The 17679-nt window shown below is 38.0% G+C and overlaps 1 protein-coding gene across 1 annotated transcript in view; it reads right to left on the bottom strand.

Moving 5' to 3' along the window:
- SEC63 (SEC63 protein translocation regulator) overlaps window positions 1–17679 on the bottom strand; it is a 71645-nt gene that overhangs the window by 15830 nt on the left and 38136 nt on the right. Inside the window, exons 8-16 of the mRNA XM_075554699.1 lie at window positions 16761–16869; window positions 16527–16621; window positions 16296–16428; window positions 14690–14782; window positions 13631–13785; window positions 9810–9957; window positions 2554–2636; window positions 704–763; window positions 350–520 (exon numbers count right to left, since the gene is read on the bottom strand). Coding sequence (XP_075410814.1) covers window positions 350–520; window positions 704–763; window positions 2554–2636; window positions 9810–9957; window positions 13631–13785; window positions 14690–14782; window positions 16296–16428; window positions 16527–16621; window positions 16761–16869 — 1047 coding nt within the window. The remainder of the gene's footprint in view (window positions 1–349; window positions 521–703; window positions 764–2553; window positions 2637–9809; window positions 9958–13630; window positions 13786–14689; window positions 14783–16295; window positions 16429–16526; window positions 16622–16760; window positions 16870–17679) is intronic.

Here is a 17679-nt window from a genome sequence, read left to right as displayed (position 1 = left end):
TACACACACACACATACACACACACAAAATGAACGACTGCTGCACAAAGTACGTACTGCTCAGCAAATAAGTCCATCTATATGAAGATTATAAAAATAGGCAAAAATTTTTTTGAATAGGCAAAAGTAATCCATAGTTATGAGTTAGAACAGTGGTTGAGCTTGGATGCAGTTGTTGACTGGGCAGGGGCACACTGTAGCTTCCTTGTGTTAGGAGTGTTTTACATACTGACCTGGGTATTGCAAGTGGGTACATTCATATATATGTAGGACTTTAGGGAAACTGTATACATTATGACTTGAGCATTTTAATGTATGTTATACCTCAATACACATAATAATAAACTTACACTCCCGACGACTCCATTCGCCTGCTTTTGTTTCTGTTGCTTTGACTGTGGTAATGGCACAGGTGTAGGTTTTTTTTTCAAAGGTTTCTTTTTTTTGGATTTAGCTGTTTTCTTGGGTCCTTTACTCTTCTGTTGCCATCCTCCTTTTGTCCTGTTCTTGTTAGCATCCCCCTAATGTCAATCACAACCGTCACACAGTTACGTCAAAAGGCTCATTTGGAAGCCATACATAATTTAAAATTGGAAATGGCTAATCTGGATGTTTTCACACACATAATTACTCCCCTAAAAGGACAAAGGTCAATCGGAGAGCCCCACAGAGCACTGCCTTCACTAAGAAAACACTGGACTTACCCCATCTTCTGCTGGCTGTTCCTCTGCTGCACAGATGGACTGCTCCTTTTCAAACACCTCCTATGGGCACAAGAAGAAAACACGGTCAGTCACCCTATGCGCTCACCTTTCAGACAAGCCAAGTGGCCCTGCAAAACAGCAGCAGCTTGTTAAACACTGGATACAGCTGGCAGGAGGAGAAAACAAGACCTTAAGCAATTATTATCAAAGTAGGTATTATCTGACATAATGAGTTCATATCTGTCTTGAGATATTTTGAAAAGCATAGTCTACTTAAATTTACAAATATACTGCAAAGGTTTCTGATGTGTAAATTCTGATTCTAAGGGCAAATATTTCATGGTTTAAATTTTCACTTTCTTCTAATAATAATCAGCTAAATACACGGAATTAAAATATTAATATATTACAACTCTACCAGTTGATTGGGAGTTTCTGTGTGTGTACATATATATAATATAAAAATGCAAACACATATTATGACACCTGAAAAAGATGCCAATGTAGATGACTATATATATATATATATATATATATACACACACACACACACACATACACACACACACATAACTATACCTATAGACGAAGAGCCCTGGTGGCATAGTGGTTATGCCCTAGGCTACGAACTGCAAAGTCAACAGTTTGAAACCACCAGCCTCTAGGGGAGAAAGATGGGGACTTTCTATTCCTGTAACAAACTCGTCTCGAAACTCACAGGGGCAGCTCTATCCTTTCCTATAGGGTCTCAATGACAGTGAGTGAGTGATACATATGGACAACCTAAGAGCATGAGGAGAGTATGGAAGGTTATACAGAAAACTGCACTCTTGTCATCTGGAGCTGATGAGGGGTTCACTAAGGGAGATGGGTGACAGAAAAGGGTCCATGATAAATATATCATGTAACTCTACATATCAATATGATAAAAACATATGCTTGCAAATATCAATTATCTCAGAGTAGTAGGCATTTGTTTTTAATTTCTTCTTACTTTTCAGCATTGCTATTCTTTACTAGACAGTACGAGAATTTTTCATATATTCAGAGAAATATATTGATATTCTTCATTGAATTTTTTTTTCTTTTTTTACATTTTATTAGGGGCTCACACAACTCATCACAATCCATACATATACATACATCAATTGTATAAAGCACATCCGCACATTCCCTGCCCCAATCATTCTCAAAGCATTTGCTCTCCACTTACATTGAATTTTTTAAAATAAAAATTAAAAGGAATAATCCTCTAAAAGATGGAATTCTCAGTAATCAAAAATTAGTCTCTGTATATAACTATATTGTTAAAGAATTAAGCTCACATGTATCTTGTCTTTTTTTTTCAAGGCCACATTATTTTATTTGCACTTCCAAACAGAAGTTATTTTTACATACATATTTTCTCGAATGATATGCTGTGTAGTTCATTTCCCCCAAGACTCAATATGATGGGACATTTTCCCCCTTTCTTCAAATAGTTCTCAATTTGAAAGTCACACAGAGTCCCCATTTTCCTGATAAATTACGTATTTATAGCACATGGGAGTAGCTGGAATGCAGCATATCTCTTTTTTTTCTTTTTTGTATTTTGTAATTTTTATTAAAGAAACTATTACATAAAGGATTAATCTATTCTCCATGGTGTATGTGCTTTATTGCATGCACATATGCATAAACCATGTTTCATAAAAATTTTAAATTCCAAAAGGGCTGGCAAATTTGGCAAACTTGGATTATATTTCTACCACAGTTTTACTTTTAATAAAGTACTACTTAAAATGAGAAAATAAATACAAAAACCTTCACATGTAACTTTTAAAAGCATGAAAATACAAAGGACTACTTACTGCCATTGTTTGCCTTGTTAATTTAACCAACACTGTAACTAGGGATCCTACTGTGATATTGTTGCTATCTTCATCATCCAATACTAAAGTAAGAAAAAAAAGAGTTGAATATAAAAATCAAGTTAAGTTCTAAATCAAAGTAGAAATTTACCCAAATCATTGTGAAACTTACTATTGCAAACATACTATATTGTAAACTTACACAATAAAAAACAATTAGCTGTCTATTCATTAGGCTCTTAGTAAATTTTTTTCCCCTAAACAATATTTTATTTTTTTAAGCATTTTATCGGGGGCTCACACAATTCTTATCACAATCCGCACATCCATCGTGTCAAGCACATTTGTACATTTGTTGCCATCACCATTCTCAAAACATTTGCTTTCTACTTGAACCCTTGATATCAGCTCATTTTTCCCCCCTCCCTCGCTGCTCCCACCTCCCTCATGAACCCTTGATAATTTATAAATTATTTTGTCATGTCTTACACTGTCCGACACCTCCCTTCACCCATTTTTCTGTTGTCCATCCCCCAGGGAGGTTATATGTAGATCCTTGCAATTGGTTCCCCCTTCTACCCCACCTTCCCTCCACCCTCCCAAGTATCGCCTCTCTCACCACTGGTCCTAAAGGGATCATCTGTCCTGGATTCCCTGTGTTTCCAGTTCTTATCTGTACCAGTGTACATCCTCTGGTGTAGCCAGATTTGTAAGGTAGAATTGGGATCATGACAGTGGGTTAGGATGAAGCATTTAAGAACTAGAGGAAAGTTGTATGTTTCATCATTGCTACCCTGCAACCTGACTGGCTCCTCTGCTCCCCAAGACCCTTCTGTAAGGGAGTGTCCAGTTGCCTACAGATGAGCTTTGGGTCTGGGCTTTGAGTCTCCACTCTACACTCCCCCTCATTTACAATGATATGATTTTTTTGTTCTTTGATACCTGGTACCTGATCCCTTCGACACCTCGTGGTCACACGGGCTGGTGTTCTTCTTCCATGTGGGCATTGTTGCTTCTGAGCTAGATGGCCACTTGTTTACCTACAAGCCTTTAAGACCCCAGATGCTATTATCTTTTGATAGCCAGGCACCATCAGCTTTCTTCACATTTGCTTAAGCACACATTTGTCTTCAGTGACCATATCAGGAAGGTGGGCACCCACTAATATGATTTTTTGTTCTTTGATGCCTGATACCTGGTCCCTTCTACACCTCGTGATCACACAGGCTGGTCTGCTTCTTCCTTGTGGGCTCTGTTGCCTTAGCTAGATGGCCACTTGTTTACCTGCAAGTCTTTAAGACCCCAGATGCTTTATCTTTTGATAGCCAGGCACCATCAGCTTTCTTGACCACATTTGCTTATGCATACATTTGTCTTCAGCGATCGTGTCGGGAAGGTGTGCATCATGGAATGCCAATTTAATAGAACAAAGTGTTCTTGCATTGAGTAAGTACTTGAGTGGAGGTCCAATATCCATCTGCTACCTTAATACTAAACCTATTATGTTAGACAGGGTTCTCTAGAGATAAAACCAGATTGCTGATAATTTTATATATATATAAAGTATACATACATTTATAAAGATATATATAACACAAGAAATGAACTGTTAAAGTATAAACAGATAGATAGATACAAGAAATGAACAGTTTAATTATAAAGCAGTACAAATGGCTCAGTGCAACTCACTCCCCTAAGAGAGTTGTGAGACACTGGCAGTCCTTCAGATCTTGAGGGCCGCCAGGTAGTCCTCTGTAGAGAAAGCTAGGCTATCCCAGCACAGGCAGCAAAACAGCAAGGCAGGTCACCAACTGTCAGTCCCCAGCTCAAGAGATGTAAATTTAAATCATGTGGTCTTAAAGGGACCTCATCTTACAGCGACACAGTCCACAGGTTAGGCGTCCCACAAGTAGTGTACCCTTTAAATTGAGGCACAGAACTAGCAAGGCAGCTGCACACTGGTCCGATGATTAAAGAGCAAGAGACAAGAAAGGGGACGCTCGCCGAGCCATTTATCTCTCCGCCCTTCAATTAATCCCACCTGTGTTTATCAGCCAGGCCGGCACAATTAACTATCGTACCTAAAAATAGATGCACATACATCTATTTCCTCTTTATCATATATATATATATATATATATATATATATATATATATATATACATGTACATGCCTGTATATATACCTCTATAAATGCCCTTTACCTCCTAGTTCTTTCCTCTATTTCCTTTTACTTTCCTCTTGTTCCATCATGCTCAGTCTTTATTTGGGTTTCAGTAATTTCTCTCGGTTACATTACCTTTGCTGAATCTCTACCAGACCTCTCACACCCTCCATGTCTCTAGTTTTAGATCACTTGTTGCTCCCTTGTCCCTGGGTTGGTCACCACCACCTCCCCCTCTCCCATGTCCCCAGAACCATCGGTCCCATTGTTTTCTCCTCCAGACTGTTCATCCAGCCTATCTTATATAGATAGATCTGCAGAGATAATAATATACACCAAAAAACGAGGCATAGCAAGACAAAGCGACAAAAGAGAACACAACGATGACATCAAAAACGAACACCAATGACCCAGAAAAGAGTAAATTAATTTTTTTTAAAAGAAAAAGGAAAAAATTTTAAATTTAAAAAAGAAAAACCTGTAAATAGATCAAGGTCTGATTTTTTTACCTCTAGGCATGCCCTCCAGTCCAGTCCGATGGGGTGCCATGCTCTGACCCCAGAGCCTATCCTTTGCACTCCCTGGGAAACTTCCTGCTCTGCTCCCCTCGTTGCTCTGCTGCATGCCTTTAGTGTTTTGCCTTGGTGTTGTGGGGTCAGACAGGACCAATCCCGACACAGTGTTGTCCCCCATAGGGCCATGGGCCAGCGAGGGACGTCGTCGTGTCTCATAGTGGGATAAGTCATATGTTCTACTCTGTGTATTGGCTGTGCGGAGCGGGGATATCATCCTCCAGGCCTGGTGGTTCAGGATGTGCTCCAATCTCTCTTCCTCCCCATTCATTTGCTCCCATTTGATCTGATCAGACATGTCCCTCTCCCCTAAATGCAGCTTCAGTGCTGTCTTTTAAAGTAAATCCTTCTGGGGAGAGGGACAGTAGTCCATGTAGCTGGTATTAGTAAATGTTTATAACAACTGATTCATTTAATCTGTAAAGTAGCTCTACAAAATATTATTTCTACTTTAAATACGAATCTGAGACTCAAAAATAAATAAAACATTCACATAACTATTAAACTGGCCCTGCTTTCAAATTATGAAATTTTCAAATAAAGTATGAGTGGCAACTTGTCACAGCACTCTCTTATAAAACCAAAATCATGAAGGTGAACAAGCGGCCATCTAGCTCAGAAGCAAAAAAGCCCACATGGAAGAAGCACACCAGCCAGTGCGATCAGGAGGTGCCAAGGGACCAGGTATAAGGCATCATGCAAAAAAAAAAAAGATATAAGTGTATGTGTGTGTATATGTATATATGTATATGTATATATATACCATATTAAATGAAGGGGGAAGTGCAGAGTGGAGACCCAAGGCCCAAGTGTCGGCCAATAGAGATCCCCTCATAGAGGGGTTTAGGAGAGGAGATGGATTAATTAGGGTGCGAGGTAGTACCGATGAAGAACACAGCTTTCCCCCAGATCCTGGATGCTTCCTCCCCCCAACTACCATGATCCGAATTCTACCTTGCAGGGTTGGATAGGGTAGAGGCTGTACACTGGTACATATGAGGGCTGGAGGTACAGGGAATCCAGGGTGGATGATACCTTCAGGACCAAGGGTGTGAGGGACGATGCTGGGAGAGTGGAGGGTGAGTAGGTTGGAAAAGGGGAACTGATTACAAGGATCCATATGTGACCTCTTCCCCGGGAGAGGGACAGCAGAGAAGGGGGGGAAGGGAGACTCCGGATAGGGCAAGATATGACAAAATAACGATGTATAAATTACCAAGGGCACATGAGGGAGGGGGGAAAGGGGAGGGAGGGGAAATAAAAAAAAAAGAGGACCTGATGCAAGGGGCTTAAGTGGAGAGCAAATGCTTTGAGAATGATTGGGGCAGGGAATGTATGGATGTGCTTTATACAATTGATTTATGTATATGTATGGATGGTGATAAGAGTTGTATGAGTCCCTAATAAAATGTAAAAAAAGAAAATAAAAACCAAAATCAAACTCATTGTCATTGAGTTGATTCTGACTCAAAATGACTGTAGGACAGACCACAACTTAGAACTGTTGTGTGGGTTTCTGAAGCTATAACTCTTTGCAGTAACAGAAAATTTGCTTATCTTGCCCCCAAGGTGTGGCTATTGTAGTCAAACTGCTAACCTTGTTAGTTTGCAACCTTAAGTGTAACCCATTGCTCTGGCAGGGATTCTATTAATCTACTATATTTCCCATTACATGTATGCACACTGTTTATCAAAATAAAATAATGAAAACCAATATTCTAAGCCATTGTTTTATTCTTTAAGGCAAGAACATGACAAAATATGGAAACCCCATCACAGAAAGGATGCACGGAAGGGATCACTCATACAGGGTGCTGGGTAGCACCGATGAAGCACACAACACTGCTCTAGTTCTTTAAGTCTTCCTGTCCCCACTGTCATGGCCCCAGTTCAGCCTCACAAATCCTCCTACACTGGAGTATTTACATTGGTACACATAAGAGCTTTCAACACAGGGAATTCACAGGATAGATGAACCCCTCAGAGACAGTAATGGGAGCAATGTTTCCATATGGGGATGGGAAGGAGAGTGGGGGAGACTTGATAGCAATGATGGATGTATAATCCCCCTTGAGAGGGACGAATAACATAACTGTGGGTGAAGGGATACACCAGATGGTGTAAGACATAAAATATGTATATTTTATTAAGGGTTCAAAAGGGTGGTAGGGTGGGGGAGGGAGGGAATAAAGAGGGTCCGACATCAAGGGACTCAAGTAGAAAGACAATGTTTTAAGACAAAACATTTATATGGCAGCATCTATACAGGTTTGCTTGATGTAACTGATTTGTGGATTGTTTTATCTGTAAGAGCCTCCGATAAAAAGAGCAATAAATAAAGAACATGACATCATGGTCTCTGTACATTAAGAAATTTTATGCAATCATAGTATCAAATAAATCAGCTTGCAATTATTTTATTTTCTAATATCTAACATCTTATTTGCCACCACCATCCCCAAGAGGTCTAATAATGAAGAACTATGTTTTCAAATATCTCCTTTACAAGTTTATCAGTCTTCATTTTTTTTTCTTACAGATTTTATCCATTACAGATACACTTCACTTTATGTACTAAAAGCTTTACCAAGTCTGTGCCTACTTTACACAGACTGAGGGTAGTGTCCTCTGTCATAATAAGTACTAATGTATCAGAATTTGGAAGAGAATGGGCCTCCACCAACCTACTAATTTCCGTGAACTAATCTCCATTAGTGCCTATGAGAAGCAGGACCAGCTCGCCAACACAATGTGTGCTATGCCTCCCTTCACCCTGGAAGCCTCCATGACCCCAAATCCAGGTAACACGGCCATCAACACTGCCACATGGTATATGGTGTGCACTGAGTGTAAATTACTCACTGTATCACAATTTGCCTGCTGTCTGACAGAAAATGCCTAGAGGATATTCTCTACAGCCGTTAGCAATGAGGGGCACACCACCTCATGTGGGTGTCCTTCACTGCTTCGGAAATTCTCCTCCCTCCACTCACCACAGCACCCGTGCTAACACACTCAGTCGGCGCTGTTAAACTATGAAACAGACTGCTCAGTCTCAGATGCTATGGAGTGAAACAGACACCAGTGTTCTCAGTGAGCGGAATACTTTTTCCATTGCTTCTTACAAGAAAATGTCCTGTGACACTTTTCCCAGGACTCAGGTACTTTTTACAATCTCTAATCCTACAAAGGGTATCTCCAACTCTGAAACTATACATTTTTTAAAAAAATCAATTTGAGGGTTCTTATAGCTCTTATCACATCCACTATATCAAGCACATTTGTACATATGTTGCCATCATCATTTTCAAAACATTTTCTTTCCACTTGAGCCCTTGGGATCAAGTCATTTTCCCCCTTCCCCACTCTCCCTCCCTCATGATCTCTTAATGAAACTAGATTGCTAAACAGGGAGCTTGGGATTCAATCGTATGGTCCTAAACACAACTGTCAGATAGGTGATATTTAAAGTTTAAAAATCTCACAAACTACAAACTACTACCTCATGTGGTTCCTGCATGTGGCCTATACTCTAATTCCAGCCTAGTTGAAATAGAATCTACTAATTTGCCTTTCTTTCCAACATCTTTTCCAATTTCCATTAGAATGCAAATTCAAAAGGAAAAAACTTTGTCCTCCTACGAACAGTACATGCCATAAAATTTGTATTGGTTGGACATATGGTCCAAAGTCTATCTAGGTCAATCACGTCAAGGTCAGCATATGCTCCCTAGCTTATAATGAATGCTTATGTCCTAGTTCCTCAATGAAAATGTGCCCTCAAATGTCAAGCCTTTCCTGCCTTGTCTCTATTAGCAGTACCCACAGAATATGCTTACAGCAGTAACCAAGTGTGTGTAGCTCAGGACAACGCCACCATGAAAGAATGAAGAGGATCACCAATTCTGTCACCAGGCTAAGAAGCATTCATTATTCAACAATTAGGATGGCAACTTCAGAGCAATTGTGTGAAAGGAAAAGTGATCTGTTTTTTCTATCTTTGCTCTCTTCCTTGTCTCTTGAAGCAGATACAGAGGTGAGGCAAGCTAAACACTTGAAACGTGTGGCACGAAGAGTGATTTTCCCAGGCTCAAATACACTGGGATTTTTGTAATCCATTTTAGATCGGGCAGTTATGTCTAAATATTATTATTGAGAAATTAGAGTATTTGTATTCTTAAGTCCTAGAGTATTTATTTCACACTATTAAAAGCTGTATTTCTAACCACGCATTCTTCTATTATACCTAGAAATCTTTCTACGTTTGAAATGTTAAGAAATTTCTGAAAGGTCAACCGCAAACAAAATTTTAGCATGTGGAAAATAAAAAGCAGCACTAGATCAGCATTCTCAAAACTACTAAACAGACATAATTTTCCATCATAGAGAATCCACAGGTCTGCTAAGTCTAATAACCAGTGATGTTTCTGAATGAAATGTTTTGAGACTATGGAGCCAAATAAATTGGAACCAATGTATCAAAAGGGAAGCACTGTTCCACAGCGAAATCTCCCACTTACCCTGTGATTTTATGTCCATAGTCACATATGGAAAACTCCCGAGTACAGCCATGACCTCTTCATACTTTTCATCTTCAAGGAAGTGCAGAAGATTGTGACGATCGGATTCTTTTAAGCTCACCAAATCTTGGATAGTTTTAATTTTGTACTGAATTTTTTAAAAGAGAGGGAAAAATAAGCTTCTAATTCATAAAACTGCATATGAGGAAAAGTATTAGGATATTCAGTAAAATAAAATTCAGTAAAATCAGTAACTCTTTAGGGCAATTTTGAGATTATAGGCACTTAAAATGGACACAAAATTCCTTTATAATTTCATAATGTAAGTAACCTTTCATAGTGCCGTTGCCATTTATCCTTTTATTACTGTTCTTACTGCTAATACTACTAATAGTGTTAATATTGTTATTATATATACTTTCTATGATCATGGGAGACATTTTTAATGTCTGCATGGTGTCCACTGGGTGACTCACTCTATTGTGGATTAGAAAGCACTGGATTCGTCCCAGAGTTACAGGTCTCCTGCCGTCACATAGCACATCTCTGTGTACACATGTCTCTTTCTCTCTCTCTTTACAAAAAAAGACTTTCTTGGAAAAACTCCCACTACAAGAACTGCTGAGTTAAGGAGTTAGAGCAATTATTTTTATATTGAGGAACACTGTTACCTTGTATTCCCAGACTATCAACTATCAAGCCTTTAAACTTCTAACCCCTATAACCACAAATATATTTGCCAAGATCAGCATATACTCTGATCCTTTTACTTTCTTACTCCCAAGACAAAAATCGAAGGAGTCTTGCAGATGGTATAAAACCTTTCGCTCCCTGAACCATGCTGGTTGTCCTCAACTCTACCTTTCCTAGAGCTAGCGATGCAATCACACTCACTCAGATGTACGTCTTCCTCTCTCTCAAGGATTAAACGTTGCTTCTAGGTGTCAAGAGTCACTTTCTTCTCCTTTGCTATCCATGCTCTCACTTCAAAACTTAAAAATCACCCATTCTACAAAGACTAGGTTAGATAGTACTTCATCATTCTTAATTTTCAGGTTTGCTTGGTTTTGTTTACTGATTATTTTTATTTTTATTTGGAACGGTGGTTAAATTTTAATCGAATGCTTATTTGACACTAATGACAGTTTCTTATTTAACCTAGAACAATCGTATTAATAGTTCTCTTTTAAAATAGAATCATTTTTGCATCTGCTGAAATTAGTCCCAGAGTAGAATAATTTTACTCTAATGCTTAATCTTTATGTAGGATTTCACCATCAATACAAAATGATTTGTCCTAGAAAATGTTTTCTCCAGTGTTCCAAAGGCGTGCTATAATCTGATTTTTCTTCTGAAAGAAGTGGGGTACTTTTTGCTGTTCTCTGTGCTAGAAAATTTATGTCCTCAGAGGGGCATCTCGGAGACTTGACTCTTGCTAATTATTTCATTATCTTCTTCAATTATACATTTTGGCCATTTTCGACTTTATAATATTATACAAGGGGGTCCACAAAGGAAACTGGAAAAAAGCTCTGCGGGTGAAACTTTCATAGAACCCATTTTTCCTGCTAGCAGAGCACCAAGTAACTCACTGAGTCAGTGCACTCAGAGGTGTGGCCCGGAAAGGTTCTCTCTGCTCACAGTGAATTTTTTGGAAAAATATTCGCTAGAACCTCGTTTTTTCGTGATGGCCACTTTAAAAGAACAGCATGCAGCTATAAAATTTTGTTTTTTGCTTTGGAAAAATGGCACAGAAACTGTTGTGATGTTCAACACAGCTTACAAGGACAGGGCTATGGGAAAAAACTCAAATATACAAGTGGTTTTCTCATTTTAAAAAAAGTGAAATGTCGATGGAAGACAAACTTCCTTCTGGACATCCATCAACTTCCCAAACACATTTGTTCCACGATTAATCAAGCTTTCTATTTAGAGCAGCGGTTCTCAACCTGTGGGTCGCGACCCCTTTGGGGGGGGGTGTCGAGCAACCCTTTCACAGGGGCCACCCGATTCATAACAGTAGCAAAATTACAGTGATGAAGTAACAACGAAAATAATTTTATGGTTGGGGGGGGGGGTCACCACAACATGATAAACTGTACGAAAGGGTCATGGCATTAAAAAGGTTGAGAAACAATGATTTAGAGGTTCTGAAAAGATAACAGTGTGCGACAAAAAAAGGCCCAATTTGTGGCCAGTGGAGGACTGGTTTTGCCACCACAAGGCACCTTGCTCATGTAGCCATCTCAGTGCACCAGTTTGGACAAAAAGAAACACACACAAAAACACCATGCCTCCCTTGCCCCAAGCACCTGACCTCGCTCCTTCAACTTCTTTTGTTTCTGCAAAAGCAGAGGGACATGAAAGGTCAACTACTGACATAGAAGAAGAGGTGAAGGAAAACAATGAGGAGGTGCTGTCAGCCATCCAAACAGATGAGTCTGAAAAAACGTTTCTAAGAATGGAACCACAGACTTGACAAATGTTTTAAGTGTAAAGCGTACTTTGAAAGTGATAAGGCTGTCTTATAAAAAAAATTTACATAGCTTTTGGGGCGAAAAAATTCTGGGGTCTTTTTGGTATCCCTCATAGATCAATTTTCTTAGGTTTGGGTTTTATTCCTGTTCTAAGCCATTCACTTTTCCAGAATTAGAACTGTATATAACATTATATATTTGTAAAATCTACTTCTGTCTTAACTTTTAATTTTATCATTTCTGTTCTTGATTACACACACCAAAGATTTATCTCCTTTAGAATTGAAAAACACCTCTAAGTTTAATTCTTAATGCAAATAATGTTTGCTTTTTGCCCAGTCTAAACAGTCTGTCCTCACTATCTCCTCACTGTGTTTTGCTAACTAAAAATGCAGTTAAATGATGAACTGTTGTTCATTTTTTCCATTTTAATAAAAACCTTCAGCATGAATTCATCTCCAAGTGCAGTTATATACTCTCAAGGTTTTCCAAGGCAACATTCTCATTTTTATTGTTTTCTAAATATTTTAGTAATGCTCACCTTGGCTGGATGGTTATTCAGGAGAAAGTTCTCTAATTTCTAAGTGTTTAGTGCTAATTATTTAATTTTTAATTTTCACTTGGATTAGATAAAGCAGCATGTGGAATTCCTATTTTTAAATTTTTAATTTTTGCTTAACATGAGTACATTTACAAGGGTGACATAATTCCTTGAAAGGAAAGAGTATTGTGATAAAAATGTCCAATACGCATTTATTCATTCTACCTTATAATATCAAACTCAGTGTCTGTCTTCTGTCCACCTGGTCTACTGGGTATATTTAAGATTGATCAGACTCGCATTTTCACTTAATTTTTCCTATACTACCTCAAGCATTTCATTTATACATAGTTTTGGCTATGCTTTAAGGTTCATTATCAGGTCTTTGCTAATGATCATGTTTTATATGTCAGAATTATCTTTACCTAATCTATTTATTAATTGAATGTTTCATTTCTTAAACTCATATTCAACCTATAAACCTTTACCCTGTCTTTAAAGCAAGAACGAAATAACAGAAAGTGCACAGTGCAATTTTCACTTAGTGCGCATTTTGGGAAATATTTGGTAAAATCATATATGGCACACAGCATTAATTGTTTATATGTATTGACTCTCAAATTAGTAAAGTACAGCTATGTTATCAAGAATTTTCCATTTCAATGGAAAGCACCAGAGAGCATTTTAGAATGTTTAAGATATTTTAAATCTAAGAATTCTTAATAACCATTTCTAAGAAGTTCATGCTATCTTTCTTACTTGACAAACTGCTAAAAATCAACATTAAAGTCGCAAAGAGACACCTTTTTATGGTTAGAAACCCGTCTAAGATTGTCCTCTTCAATGTGAGGGAGCTGCAGAAGGGGAGACTTGAACTGCTGAAGGCCTTGAACAGCCATCTGAGAGAGCTTCATGCAGTTTTCTAAGGATGCCAAAGTTGGAGCACGAAACTCCCTTTCTTAGAAATAGGAAGAAAAGAAAAAACAGAGCTGGGCTTTTTACATGTTCAGGAGTATGCAGTTTGTCACAAAAACCAAGATTCATGCTAATATTCTTAACAACTCAGACGTTTAAAATCAGTGTTGATTTTCCTTTGAAAGATACTAGAAATGAACATACGTGTTCAAATGCACACTACGCAGTAACAATGATTCAATAGAATAATTACTTGCATCACTTCCAGTAACAGTAAATTACCAGGAATCATCCTAAAAACTAAACCCCAACAAACTAACTGCCACCGAGTCAATTCTGAGTCATACTGATGCCAGAGGACAGGGTAGAACTGCCTCTGTTCATTTCAGAGATTAATTTTTTAGAGGAATAGAAAACCTCGACTTCCTCCTGTGGAACGGCTGGTAGTTTCAAACTGCTGACTCGCCCCATGCATAACTCACTACACCACCAGGGCTCCTTAGGAATCCTCCACTACAGAGGATACACAGCCACCATCCAGAACAATGCATCACCGCCTCCTTTATAAGGGTCTCCCTGTTCCGTTATGGACCACAATCCCCTCATTCTTGCCCTCTCATTAAAAAAAAAAAAAAAGCACTATTACAGCAGTTAAAAGAATTACTTCAAACTCACTGTAATAAAACAGAATAACCTAACTTCAAAAATATTCAGAGGAAGAAAAGGGATGCTTAAAATCTCTACTAAGTAAACAACTAATAACGAAATTCAAAACATGCAGGAACTTCACAGAAGAAAAAATACTGGAAAGAATCCATAAAGCAATAATATAAGGAGCTGATAGGATTGATAGATGAATTTCAGAAAGTATACCCCAAATTTTAAAACTATAAAACCCAATCTGCATATTCTTGCAAGAAAAATACAACATAATAACATTTCCTAACCTTCACGGCTCCGGGCCATAATTATTAGTTGGCAGATTACATTCACCATTTCTTGAAGGAGAGCAGGACACTTTTTCAGCATAAATTGCTGATCTGCAAAATAACGAAAAGCCTGAAACAAATCATTCCGTTTTTATACTTAAGGTTTCTTTATCAATTTAACCCAAGATCACAACATTCACAGATTGAACGGAAGAGTTTCTCCTCAGCATTATTAACTCAAAATTCAGTCAGAAAATTCTAAAACAGATTTGTTGGTTGAAAGGTAAATTTTCAGTATTATGGTTTGGGGCTTCAATATAGTCCAATTCCCAGTATTTTCTAGAACAGTCTTAACTGTTTGAGAACTTTAAAAATTTTATTCTTAGAAAGGGAGAACAGAAGAACTGCAAATTCCCAAAGAATCCAGAACTTCTAGAGCATGGAGGCTGGATGAACCTCCGAAATGACTGTCATAAAAGAATCTTGAAAGCTAGCCTAGGTCAGGCGCATCTCCCAAATTATTCTGAACACCGCGTAAAGAACATCTTGTAGACAGACACTGTGTGTTGTCACAGGAACTATCCATATGGGATCAAACTGTAAATAACAACCACTTGAAAAGTAACAGAGGAAATTTAGTGAGCTTATATCAATAGATGAGAAACAATACAGAAAAGGAGGGTGGCAATGGCCATACAACTTAAAGAATACAAGTAACGTCAAGGAATTGCATGGGTAGAAATTGTTGAATTGCTGTAATGTTCTGCTGTGCAGACACTAAAAAAGTTTTTTTTATAAAAAAAATTTTCTTCTGGGGCAGTTAGATTTCTATAATTATAAGGAAGGGTAGCTCCGAAGCCTAAAACTGAGAACATTAATGTCACCAATGTCAACAATGAACATTAATGTCAATTAAATGCTAGGAGAGAGAAGTGCTTCTTTCATTACTACACAGAGCAACTCTTGTAAGATCATTTACCATTCTTAAAAACCACCTGTTTCCACCACACATCACTGGCAAAAATGGATGTGGGTGTTTATCTATACAGAACAGTTGCAATAAAATTATAGGTTAATTGTTGACTTACAAGTGGGGAGGTAGAGTGGGAGATTTCATTCCACAAGAAAGACTTATTCCCTAAGATAACCACATTCTTTTCAAATTTCAACTAAAATAATGCAGGTGAAGAGAAACTAACACAAATTGATGACATGGTTAGAAACATTACTGTCCTAATTGACTGCTGCTCATTTAAAACAGAATGGTTCAGCCATCCACTGTTCGCAGGGGATGGTGGTGGAAGAACGTTGTAAAACTATTTTATAAACAACTTGTCATTGGGAATTTTTGTACAATCTTCAATTAACTAAACATTTCCCACATAGAACATTCTGTCACCTTGAATTCTTAAATTTTAGCATTTGCCTGAGCATCTGACTTACTTAGACCTTCAAACTGTAAAGCAATTATGTAGCATATAGATTTCTTTTTAAAAGGTCCTTGAGCAATTAAGTATTTGATTGCGCCAAAAAGAAAAGCTACAAAAACACAGTAGTATGAGATCTAATTAAATTCACTGTGCTGGTCCCCTTAAAACCCTGTAGACAGTAGAATCACAAATACCTTCTTCGAGTGTCTCAGGAATTTTCATTCTAGCAAGGTGAGACAGTAAAAGAACTCTGGCCTTCAAGCTGTATGGGCAGGTAAGTGGAGGCTCATTCTTCTTTAAATTAATGCTGCCAATTTCTCTGATTAGCTGAAGTAAATAAAATAATTATTGAAATATATATACTTAACAAAACATTAGCGTTCGTATTTCAGTGCTCACCATGGAATTTGGGAGCCTGGCCTAACCTGTGGTATTAGAATATTATCCGTTGGCCTGCTTGTGGCATCTTTATTATACTGAGGATCAAATTCAGAGGCTCCAGCCAAAACCATGAGCAGACCTATGAAAACACAAGAAATCTGAAGGTAAAGAGATTTACTCATCTATTCATTTATAAATTTCTAAAATAGTTAAAAATTCCCTATCAATGACATATCAATAACTCAATCTGACTGTCACAGTCACCCAAGTTTACTTACGTTTCATGTCCATATTCCGGGTTTTATAAACAAAGTATGTGTAAATCTGTGTTGTGCGTATTAGAATCTGGTCTCCACTATAACGTATTGAGCGATACCACCAAGAGCCCTAAAATGCAAAATTAAATAAGAGTAACACCTGAACACTAAAATGGATTTGAAGCTTGATTCAAAATATGTTTAGTCAAATTTTCTAATAATTCATAAAATAAAGTCAAGCTGTAAAATGTCACTTTGTTACATATTTCAAATTATTTTCTTCTAGATTTATTTACATGAATATTTACAAATCTCTAAAAATGTGCCTATTAGAATCTGTCAATCAGGTCCCAGCCTGCTGGTGCCTCCTTATGGGCATGACCTTCTCATCAAGAGGGTCCTGGGAACCTCCCCATTTCTCTCTGCCTTCACCTTCATGCTGGCAGACCGAATGCTCCCAGAGCCCTGTGATGAACTGCGCCGTTGGTTCTACACGACTTTGTACCCACCAGCCTGTGATCATCCTGCATTCTGCATCACTGCTTGTGACTGTGTGAGTCTGAAGAGGGACTGATGGACTAGTATCAGACTTATGAAATCGAATTGGACTGGACGAGGATGCTTTCTTGATACATCATTAATTCTTGACATAAAGCTCTTTCTTACACATGGGAGTCACTGGATTTGTTTCTCTAGTCAATCCAGCTTAACACAGAAGCCTTCAATACTGTAAAGTGAAGCTTAACTTTTTTTCTTCAATTCTTTCAATTTGAGAAATGATGAATGTGTTCTCCCTTTGGCTTTCTAACTCCAGGTCTTTTGCACATTTCACTACATATTTTACTTTATCAAGCCCCCTCCTGAAATCTATTCAGCTCTTTCCGCTCACTGTCTCTTCCATTCATCTTTGCTTTTCCACATTCAAGAGCAACCTTCGGAG

The sequence above is a fragment of the Tenrec ecaudatus genome, chromosome 7, assembly GCF_050624435.1.
Source record: "Tenrec ecaudatus isolate mTenEca1 chromosome 7, mTenEca1.hap1, whole genome shotgun sequence".
Lineage (NCBI taxonomy): Eukaryota > Metazoa > Chordata > Mammalia > Afrosoricida > Tenrecidae > Tenrec > Tenrec ecaudatus.
Note: the sequence above shows the minus strand (reverse complement) of the source record. Positions and strands in the feature narration are given on the sequence as shown.